The sequence below is a fragment of the Belonocnema kinseyi genome, chromosome 7 (assembly GCF_010883055.1).
Source record: "Belonocnema kinseyi isolate 2016_QV_RU_SX_M_011 chromosome 7, B_treatae_v1, whole genome shotgun sequence".
In the NCBI taxonomy this organism is placed as follows: Eukaryota; Metazoa; Arthropoda; class Insecta; order Hymenoptera; family Cynipidae; genus Belonocnema; species Belonocnema kinseyi.
In genome coordinates, this window is record NC_046663.1 from 145573356 (window position 1) to 145585038 (window position 11683).

General features: G+C 35.2%; 1 protein-coding gene across 1 annotated transcript in view; it reads left to right on the top strand.

Annotated features, from left to right (window-relative positions):
* Window positions 1-243: 243 nt before the first annotated feature.
* Window positions 244-11683, top strand: part of LOC117176142 (non-canonical poly(A) RNA polymerase protein Trf4-1-like) — a 147610-nt gene continuing 136170 nt past the window's right edge. Inside the window, exon 1 of the mRNA XM_033366222.1 lies at window positions 244-775. Coding sequence (XP_033222113.1) covers window positions 393-775 — 383 coding nt within the window. The 5' untranslated portion in view covers window positions 244-392. The remainder of the gene's footprint in view (window positions 776-11683) is intronic.

The following is an 11683-nucleotide window of genomic DNA, read 5'->3' on the forward strand; positions in this document are numbered from 1 at the left end:
CGAAAATCGAGGGAGTCTCTCTTTCTATCTCCACATGTTAGAGAAAGAGATCCGTTCGATTTTCGTTTTTTGACACGGTATCGAGTCCCACCACAGAATGGTCCGTCTCTTTTACTCTTATGGAGTTTCTGCAGGCAGTTTATATGTCACTGCCGGCATTCAGATATGAAAAGGCCATAACCATACATAACTGACCAACTTGGCAGTAAGTTGGCCTCTAGATAACCTCTACTTTAGGTAATCTTGCAACTAGTTATCCTACTTGTTTACAGTATTTAAATTTCATATACAAGTTAATGTCTCTATTGTGATCAATTAACTCATAGTTAGATATCAAAAATCAATGCAAATTTTTGTCTGAGTAAAAGTCACATTAGTATTTTTCATGTTTAATGGATCCTTCTATTGGTTGGTATCAACCAGAACAATTCGGTCCTGCAAAAGATTTATGGTTACATATTTGGGAAGCTGAAAAGGGCTTAGAGATATTAACTTCGAAGTACGACGTTTCAAGCGTGTCAAGTTTAATGGGTAATAAAATACTACAAGACAATGCATTGACCGACAGCTGCAGTCGCACTAGTGAAGATCGAGTTTTTGCGGTTAATCGCCTCCAACACAATAGTTGTAATAATTACTACAACCCTTCTCGCAGAAAAAATGACAATCGTGCTAGCACTTATGGTATGAATTATAATTATAATGCTTTAGTTGGTGCATATGGTGGTTGTCCATGGCGCATACCAAACAAACATTACTCCAAAGGTGTTATTGGGTAAGTTATTGCCAGCTTTGTGCTTTTATGGGTTAACCCTCTTTACCTTTGAGAACCTGATTGTATTTTTAGGTTAAGATTCTCACGTGTTTTTCGTACGAAAGAGATTATAGTGCGATCAGAAATTAAGTTCAGCATATGCTTCCAAAGAATATGCTCTCCAGTTCAATATTTCAAAGATTTGATTTCAATTTTAGCCCACATTTAGCGAAGTTAGCGTGAGTACAGTCCGGATTTGTTCAACGGGGTTTTCCTCAAACTAGGTACCAAAAGAAATAGAAACAAAATATCAGGTTTTTTTTTTTAATTCGAAATTTATGGACATTAAATTAAAATTTGTTGTTAGCTTTAGGGCCCAATAAAATTAAAAACAGTAAATTGCTCGCACGCGAGGGTGGCCCTCTTTACTGTTTGATTTTTTCTCAAGAATTACAAGTTTTAATATCTTATGTAATAGAATTTGGTTCTCTTAAGTATTGTTAACTACATTTAGTTAACTTAGTAGTTGACAAACACTTTTTTCTTATAATTTGTTTGGTATTAGAGCCAGGGCCGAATTTAGTAAAATCAGGATGGCCACATGTCAGGGAAAAATAAGTTTGTCGGGGAAATGAAGTAGCTGCCAGGGAATGTGAAGCACATTTTTATGACTTATTTCACTATTTTGTTTGGCACATTATTGAAACCTTATTCGATTTTGTAATACTTTTCTGTCAGGGAAAGTCATATGAATTTCAGGGAAATTGAAAAATTCAATCTTGTGGCCATCCTGAAAATGGCACCCTCCTCCGATTCTATTAAAGCACTGAAGTTGTTTTTTTTTATTTAAAGAAAATGTCTATAAACCATATTTCGTAGAATTCTAAATCTAATTTTCCCTTGATTCACATTGCACTCATATAACGAAAACAGGGTGGCCTCATGTCAGGGAAAAAAAGGTTTGACAGGGAAAAAAAATTTGGCAGGGAAATGAAGCAGCTGTCAGGCAAAATACAAATTTATATGCTTTTTATAAAATTTTGGAAGCACTTGCTTGCCGCCAAGTCAGCGACACCCTTTACAAAAGTCAATAAATAAGAAAAAGTTACTAGGGTAGATTTTTGCTATTTTTTGTGCTTTACAATGTGCTATGAATTGCTTTTGTAAAATCAACCTAGGGCGCGCGACTGTTAGTTCTCGCGCTGCGCGCGATAATATATTTGTATCGAACTTCGCGCTCGGTAATGTATTTATCTCGCGCTTCGCGCTCAATGGTATATTCACCTCGTGCTACGCGCTTGGTCTTTCTATTTACCTCACATTTGTACGCAAGCCCCTACCGAAAGAAATCTCTGAGATTTCTTTAGCGAAATAGCTTGGCCCATTTGAGTCTATAAACAAAGTCGATTTGAAACAAAATAGTCTCGGAAATAGTTTGAGAGATTTGGGTCCTTTTCAAGATCCTTTTAGTGGTCGTTTTTAGAGTGGTGCGACGGTAATATAATGTTCCTTTTGTATTCGTCACGTACCGAGTGGGCAGAGTTATTTACAGTAGTTGTTCGTGGCTAATCCGCTCTCCCTTTTTAAATTTTTTTTCAAATTATTAACAGTTTTTTTTAATTGATGAATTTTCTCATTATACTTATTTATAATTATAACTTATATACTGATATACAATTTTCTAGTTGAATTCAAAAATGTTGTCTTTTTTTGGCGTATCTCATTCCATTTACGAGAAACGTTCTATTAATTCCAATTTTAAGTATTAAAAAAAAAGTTAGATATCTGAAGTCATCGAAACCCATAGATTCCGAATTATTATGTTTTAGGCTGTTAACTATGAAATTAAAAAAAAATCTACTTCTAAATTTTAATCCGAAAGCTTAATAAAGGACCCTTGAGTGTCGGCTACTCTATTGAGATAGCCTCTCTGCTTGTTATTTATGATCGTATTCTTATTTCAATTTCGGAAAGGATATTTTAAAGCATTCAGACCATTCAAACGAACTTCCTGGACCTTTAAAAATATCTACCTAAGTGCCTGCGGAGAATTTCTTTGAGATTCTTTGACCTAAAGCATTTTTAGTATATACACAGATTCTTTTCGGTAGGGGCCTTTCAAAATTAAAGGTCAAAGCATCGACAACTGTCATTACGCTCGATTTCGTCGAAAATGCGAACTTTTCTACATTATGTTTAACTCTATTATATCAACTGTATATCATATTAATTTCTGTAACTCGGCCTGAGGCTGTTTATTCAGATACTTCAAAATAAAGTACAAAACTCATTTTTAATGATTACCTTATTATTTGATTCTTATTTTGCATTAAACCTTATTCTTAGCCACCCTGAAAAATCTATATCATTTCAATAAATGTATATTATTACCATTCATAATATGCATTTGTATAGAAACAAAAGTATTTTTCTTGTCTTATTTTTATCATTAAAAAAAATATTATTAAACATTTTATTGCAACTTTTTTCGTTTTTCCATAAATTTAAATTCTTTATATTTAATGTAGATGTAATTCAGGCAAAAAATGTTGTTTAACAGAATGTAAGTGTATCTTGTGTTCTTTTTGCAAAAAGTTGATTTTTTTTTACTTTTAATATATTTTTATAATCAGAGTTTATAACAGACTTTTAGATATTTTTTGGTTAAAAAACTTTCGGCTTTTTATCTTATTTGTTATAATGAAAACAAAAACCACGTGTTCTATCAACATTTATTCATGACAAATTTGAATGAGTTTTCGCTATTTTTTGGAAGAGCAACTTTTGTCTATTTTTTTCATAGCATGTGTCGTTTGTCCACAACTTGTATTTTTTTATCATTTATGTTTTTTATTACTAAAAACAAAAACTACGCATCCTATTCAAAAGTGATTAATGTCAAATTTGTAGATCTTTTTAGGGCGCGCAATTTTAGTCAATTCATTTCTTTTCGTATCTTGCATAGTTTGACCGTAAAATGGAATTTTTGATTTCTTATTATTTTTTGTATGATCAAAATTTGAATTTTTAACTTTTCGACAAAATTTAAAAAGTTGCCATGATAATCTTGTTGGGCTTTCAAAAATCAACGCTTTTCTTCTGTTTACTTTTTTTATATCACGCGTTGTTGGGTTTAAAAGGTATATTTTGGTTTTTTGGATTTTGAAAATGCTATAATTGATAATTTTCTTTTTATCGAAAAAAGTCAGAAGGATAAATTGTTTGAGTTTCCGTGTACTATAAATAGCCGTACAAAGAATTTTAAAATCTTGAAAAAAACGTCTCAAGTACTTTGAAAACGTGCTCACTTTTTTAATTTTAATCCAAAATAGCTACTTTACGAACTCGTTCTTTCTTTTTAGGCTTTAAAAAAGTGTGCCAAAGTAGAATCCAATCTGATCAACCTTTTAAAAGTTATCGTGCCTGCACGAAACAGACTACAGACAGACAGATACCTTCGTAAAAATCGTTTCTTCTCACTGAGAGGGTCTCAAAACATGAATAATTTATGATAAACGACGAAGTGAAATATTACATTAAACCAATACCTTCTTATTTGGATGAGAATGTAAAGAAGTATTAAAACAATGACAGCTTTCTTTTTGCTTTTTTTTTTGCTTTCCAAGGTGATATGAAACACTTTTGTAAAATCAACCCTTATTTTAAAAAGAAACCCCCTGTTCTGAAAAAACGTATTTTTCAAAAAGAAACTATCTAGATGGAAAATACTTATAAAATATTAACACGGAACTTTAAAAGCATAAGTGAGGAGTAAAATCATTCTTCACCCCTAATCCTTACAAAAACAACCTCCGTATTTGTATCTGAATACAAACCTGCAGATTTATGCCAAAAATTGTATACATAAACTGTTGCGATTCTTTTGTTTTTAATTTTTATATTCTTTCTTTATTTTCCAATGCCATGTGAATCGCTTTTGTAAAATTAATCCTTATATAAAAAAGCAACACCATGGTATGAAAACACGTATTGAAAAAAAGGCGATATCTACATAGATTGAACTTACGTATAAAATAGTAACATGGTACTTTTAGGCATAATTATTTCTCATCCGTAATCGTTACAAAAATAACACCCGTAATGCATAAGCTAAAATTGCAACATCTTTTATCAAAATAATTTTCCAGTCTATGTGTGTATATTAAAAAATATATTATCTGCCTTTTTCGATGCATCTTTTAATGCCTTCAAACAGCTTCCAGCACAAAAATTATTAACAAGAAAAAATCATTTTTATATAACGAAAAATCTAAATTTTCAGAACGATCGAATATTTGTTGAGGATTGACTTTTTCTAAAATAATTTTTTCGAATAGCTATTAAAACTTTTTAAAGATAAGTTGCATTTATTTGAAAGCCCTAAAAAGCACTCGAGTAACTAGAGATGCTGAGGATCTACATGTATGTTGCAAAATACATTTTGGCTTTTATCTTTGTCATAACATATGAGAATCATTTGCCAAAATCACATTCAGAAAAAATGCTCTCGTTCTGTACATAATTCTCACATAATAACAATCAAATGAAGACTGACGTAGTTCTTTGGGGTTACTAAAACTTTACCACTTACAACATTGAGTCGATAAAAAAAATAGGGTGCAGTTCCGAATAGCTGAATTCTCCGATTTTATTTAAACTCTGCATACTTATGTACTTTGATATGCTGATTACAAATTTTATAGAGAAAATTGGTGACTAGGCCATCTTCATTGTGAAACCTTGAAAAACCCATAAAAGTCATAGTTGCGTTCATCTAAGCCAATATGAAAAATTTCGCAAAATGTTCTGTATAAAAGTTTTAGTCCCCATTGAGATACATATTTTTTGTTTCGAATATTTTTTTCCCTGAGCGATATTTTCCGAGAAAATGAATTATAAATCGATTTCCATGTAAAAAAAAAACTCATAAACATAATGTATTTTTGAGTTTATCTCAGCTAATACGCAAAATTCTGCAAAAATTTTCAGACAAAAGTTGTAGATCTCTTTAAGATACAAACTTTCTTTTTAAAGCATTTTTTTATGAGACAATTAGTGATACATCGCCTCTGGGACTATATACAGAAATAATTCTGGCCAAATCCCTATCATTTCCAGCTTTTCTGGGGAGCGGAAAGGCACCCCTGTGACTGGCTATAGTAATAGTGTTGGTCGAACACCCTACCCCTTTCCCAGGTCCCGTGGGGGGGGGGGGGGACGCACCACTGTGACTTTTCACAGAAATAATGTTGGTCAAACCCCTACCCTCAAGGTTTTTTTTCGTAAAAATCGATGTATTAATGATTTGAGCGAAACAATCACTCGCAGATACAAATGTTTGTCAAAGTACAGAAGTATACAAAGTTTAAAGAAAATTGGAGAATTCAGTTATTTGGAACTTTATCCAAAAAATCAAGTATCTGATCTATCTGAATAAGGTTAAACTTGTATGGGTTTCACTAATGCAGGTGTCCAGAAATGTACATAGTCTACCACCAATCAAATTCAGACCAATTTTGCGATAAGGGTATTTTTTTGGGATGCTAGAATTTCATACCTTAGAGTATTGGGTCTGTCGAACAACCAGGTGACTGATCTACCTGGATAAGTTCAAAATTTGAAGAGTTTCGATAGTAGCAGAGTCGAAAACATTCCCAGTGGTTTTCTCATCAAATTTAGCCATATTAGACGTCAGGGGTGGTTTCTTGGGGTAGCTGGAACATGAAACCTCACCATGTTCCATGTTGACCCGCTGGAAAAGTCAAGAAACCGAACTACCTTAATAAATTATGGACAGAACGGGATGCATTTTTTTGTGAATGTGATTTGGGCAAATGGTTCTCATAGGTTATTACACAAATAAAAGCCAACATGTATTTGACAACATACATGTATATTCCCAGGATCCCTACTCACGCGAGTGCTTTTTAGGGTTTTAAAATTATTTCAACTTATCTTTAAAAATAGTTTTAATAACTATTTGAAAAAATTATTTTAGAAATGTCTGATCTCAGAAAATTTTCATTCGTTCTGAAAATTTAGATGATTTTTTAAATGACAATGCATTTTTCTTGCTAAGAGTTGTTATGCTAGAAGTTTGATTAAAGGCATTAAAAGATGCATCGAAAAAGGTAAATTATATTTTTTGAATATACATACATAGACTGCAAAATAATTTTCATATAAGATATTGCAATTTTAGCTTTTATATTACGGGTTTTTTTTTGGTAACTATTAGGGGTGAGAAATAATTATGCTTAAAAGTACCAAGAATATTATTTTATGTGTAAGTTCCATCTTCTGCACATAAACACTTTTTTCAATACGTGTTTTCATTAGAGGGTGTTGTTTTTTCCATGTAAGGGTTAATTTCACAAAAGCGATTGACGTGGCATTAAAAAATAGAGAAAGAGCACGAAAATCCCAACAGTAATATATACAATTTTTTGCATCAGTCTGAAGGTTTGTATTCGTATACAAATACGGTTATATGTTATACTTTAAAAATACCGTATTAATGTTTTATAAGTATTTTCCATCTAGATAGTTTCTTTTTTTTAAAATAAGTTTTTGCAGTACAGGGGTTGTTTTTAAAATAACGGTTGATTTTACAAAATTGTTTTTATATAACATTGAAAAACAAAAAAGTAGCAAAAAACTGTAGTCTTAAGTCATTTCGTAATACTTTTTACATTAGAGGGTGTAGTTTTTTTAATAAGGGTTGATTTTACAAAAGCCATTCAAAAGCACATTGTAAAGCAAAAAAATTGTACAAAAATCTAACCTAGTCAATTTTTTAAATTTCATGAGTTTTTTTAGAAGGCGCCGCTGAGTTGTCGGCAAGGTAGCGCTGCTCTGGTTTGTGAAAAACCAATGGAGTAACAATTTTTTTTTGTAAAAAAATAGCAAAAAAAAGATGCATTATATGACATTTTGCTTTTGGCTAGTGGCGCCGCTTAGTAGTCTCACCTTAATTAATCCGTACTGCCATGTAAAGCGCACTTTTGTGGCTTCATTATTTTTCTCGGCACATTATTGAAACCCCCCGCCTCGACTAAATGGAGCTCCTAGGCTATAGCTTGCATTAGCCTATTGGCTAAGCCAGCCTGATTAGAGCTTGATTTAGAATCATTTATTGTTACAGAAATTATTTATTTCAAATGTCGTGCATGTTCTATTGACGATGTTCGAAACATTTGATAATAATAAAGGCTGCGGCTAGTTCAACGTTAAAATTTGCCTTTAAATAAAAGTGCGGGGCACATTCTTAATCTCACCATCATCTCTGATTAAATTCATAGTTAATTAATCAGTATTATTTTTTAATCAACAATTTAACCGTAATTAACTTGCGAAACGTTCCACCGTGAATTTTTAAACTCCGGTTGGCTAACCGTATACCCTGTTCACAGGTAAGACTAGTTTCTGCGTATTTCTGATGCCATCATGGTTGGTGGAATCGGCCCTTAGACTAAAGGAATATTTGAATATGATTTGAAATTATATAACAGCTTTTAAGTACAAATCTTTGAATTTGAAGTTATTTTGGAATAAAAAATATTTATAGAGTTTCAATCAAATTAAAACGGTTTATTTGTTAAAGTAAAACCCTATAGATTGTTTTATTTTGAAGAGATTTAGATTCGTCTTGTAAAATCAATTATGGAAACCCTTGGTACAGGGACCCTCAGTTCGTAACCTGAGGTAGCGCCCGGTGGATTTGTCATAGGACCTCTGGTTCGATTTCAATTGAGCCGAAACGGAAATGGAAAGATTTACAGGGTGACCCATTATAATCTATGGATTCAAGTATCTCTTCAAAACCTACATCTACAAAGAAATTGTGGAGACAAAAATTGTACAGAATATAGGGGGTCATTTAGTGGTACTATTAATTTTGACCTTGAGGTCAATTTTCAAGTTCATTTGAAAGTCAAAAAAAAAAAAAAAAAATGAAACGCCTTGTTTTTGACTGCGGATTTAAAAATAGAGGAAAGTTTCACATCAAACATATTCTATAAGAAATTTGTTTTTGTGATTTTAGAAAGGTAAAAAATCAAGGTCCACTGTCTAAAACACGGTCGAATGCCCTTTTTTTAGAATTATCAGCTTTTTCCGAGAATAGCAAACCTTTAAGTAGCTTTTTACAAGGCGATAAAATGTAAAAGTGTGAACAACCTTGACCATCTTGATTTCCAGATAAATTTTCACGTGCACCCTGGGGACAGGGAGCGACTCAAGGACGATTGCATTATTCCGGCAAGTGTTTTAGCATATTTTTCACATGCAGGGATTCTTTTCTGGCTATTAATCAGTGAAAGCTTGGCGCCTCCAAGAGCGCCGATGATAAGGACTCGAGCGTGAAACAGAAACAATTGTCGAGAATATAAAGTTCCAGTATATGTGGCACTTCTCATTCTCGACAATTGATTCGATTTCCCTAGGAGCATTTATAGGAGCGATATTAAGATTAATGTCGTAAGAGTGACAGAGATGGTAATAAAGTAATCTTCTTGCCGCATTTTGCCTTTAGATGTAGATCATTCCCGCATGAGTTGGACAACTAGATAGTATGTGTGCTGGATTCTCGGGATGTGCATGGCACTTCCTGTAGGTATCATCGGGAATGTCTTGGCTCAAAATGTGGCTACGGTATGTTAAGGTGGAAATGACACCGGCTTGACATACCAAAAAGAAACCCTTCATGCCAGACTTCAATCCGGGTGATTTAAGGAAAGCAAAAGTTAGCTCACACGACGTTGACTGATCCTCCACATTTCTGTGGAAGATGCCGTGCATCCTGTGATCGAGGTGTTGTTCACGAAAGTTTTTCTCCTGTGCTTTCTTAATCACTTCTTAATCACTCCTGATACTGAAGTTAAAGTTCGAGTGTTTCAGCAGCCTCCTCCGCTGCTTTGTACAGAAACGCTCCTTTGCCCACTTCTTCGTGCTTCCTGACTATTTTAAGAAGAGGGTCTCTTCCATTTGCGACTCCATGTGCTGTACAGCTTCTATCGACGAGCTTAGGGTCTTCAGGGATGCCATTAAGTTTCTCTCGCTTTAAATCAACCTTGGCGCATTTTTATAACCCAAATTCCATTCCTATTTCCTTAGTGTATCGTTCATTCTCTCTATGTACCCCAAGATTTGCGGATGAACATTGAAGCTTCCCGAAATACAGATGATAAGTCTATAGGAGGTTGAATCGATAGCTTTCCGGTAATTAATCCAGGCCATCGACCGGTCACGCTAGTAGGATGCTGCATCTTTGCAGACACATCTATCGATGGTTCTCCCGGCATCCTGTTACGCCTTTCTTTGAGCCGTGTTGTTCATACGTTTCTTGCCACACAGGTTCAGTTACCAGAACAATCCTATCATTTAGGACAGCTGTGAATATCGTATACAGTGTGTTCAGACAAGTGATTGGCCCATAATTCTTCAGGTCAGCTAAGTTGCCTATTTTGGTCAGAAGTATTTTGCGCCTTCCACCAACTACTCCGGAATTGGCTTTTCAGACTTTAAATCTGAGGTAAAAATGCGGGCAAAATGCTAATGGGTTGAAGCAAACTTCTTCCACCAGAAGGTCTTGATACCACCTGGTCCCGGAGGGGAATAGTTCTATATCCCTCTTAATACCGTTTTCACCTCCTCGGTAGTGATGGGTGGGCATTCTTCATCAGGTGTTATGAGGGCATCACACAGCTCCTTGAAGCTATTTATGTTCTCTCAGTTTTCGTCCAGTCTATGCTGCACTTCGTAGACTTCTCTCCAAAGTCCGCAGTACTTCGACCTCCTCTGGTTTCGACGGGTGGTTGACAGTAACTGGAGGGTCCTGGAAGAGTCGAGATGGGTCAGAGAGAAACTGTTGCTTTTCTCTAACTCATCTCTCTCTATGTTCTAGACATCTCTTAGCGTCAGATAGTTTTCGTATTCTCTCAACAATATGCTGCCTGATGGTCAGCAGTTTTGACTTTTTAAATGTGTGATAACGGCTCCGGTATTCCCGTGCGCACTTTGAAACCTTGGCGTTGAAATTCCTGCCAGATGTGATGTAGTCAATCACACACTGAATGCGGGGCGCGTACTGTCTTGCCCAGCCTATCTTTATGGCGATTTGATGCATTCGTCTTTTGGTCTTATGATCAACCGTTGGTTTTGTTTTACGGTTTACATAGGCCAAAGCGCTCGCTGCATTATACACACAACAATTGATAGTTCAGAGGTCGGATTCTTCGGAAAAATCTTCACGAAACTCGTCATCCATTTCAGCCAGATCTTTAGGCTTGAGAGAAACCTGCGTGTTGATATTTCTCCGCGGTTGATCTTAGTCGCGCCTCTCTTTCTCTGTTGCCGGGTTGTTCTGGCTGTGGTAGAGTAGGTTGTTCCGCTTAATAGCCCCTTTTTTGGAGTAGTTCAGCATGGTTTCTCAGGCGTTGATGCGAAAAGTGTGATAGCTCTGTGTGTTTCTCGCACTACAGAGCATCCAGTCGTGCCATTTAACCCCATTCAGGGGCCACACTCGCATCGTAGCACTCAAGCAAGTCGCAATTTAGTTTCTCTGCCCACACAAAGGTCCCAAGATTCCGTCGATCCATTGCATTGAGTCCATCTTCGTTGGCTCCTCCAGCTCTAGAGTGATTGGCATTGCTGGCTGGCCCATTGTCGAGAGCCTTGCACGTTCTGATGTTTCGAACCGCACTTACTACAACTATGTTTGATGTTGTCATTGTTTTTCCCACGAGAAGCTAGGGAAAGGGGTTCGTCCATACTCGTAGAGCCCCGCGTGCAAGGATGAGGCATGCGGGGGTTCTGGGCGAATTCCTTCAGGACCACCCCTGGACCATTGTCCGCGACTGCCTATTAATTTTTGTATCCATATTCAGGAGAAATCCTTGATACAAGGACCCTCTATCCGCAAACGAATAT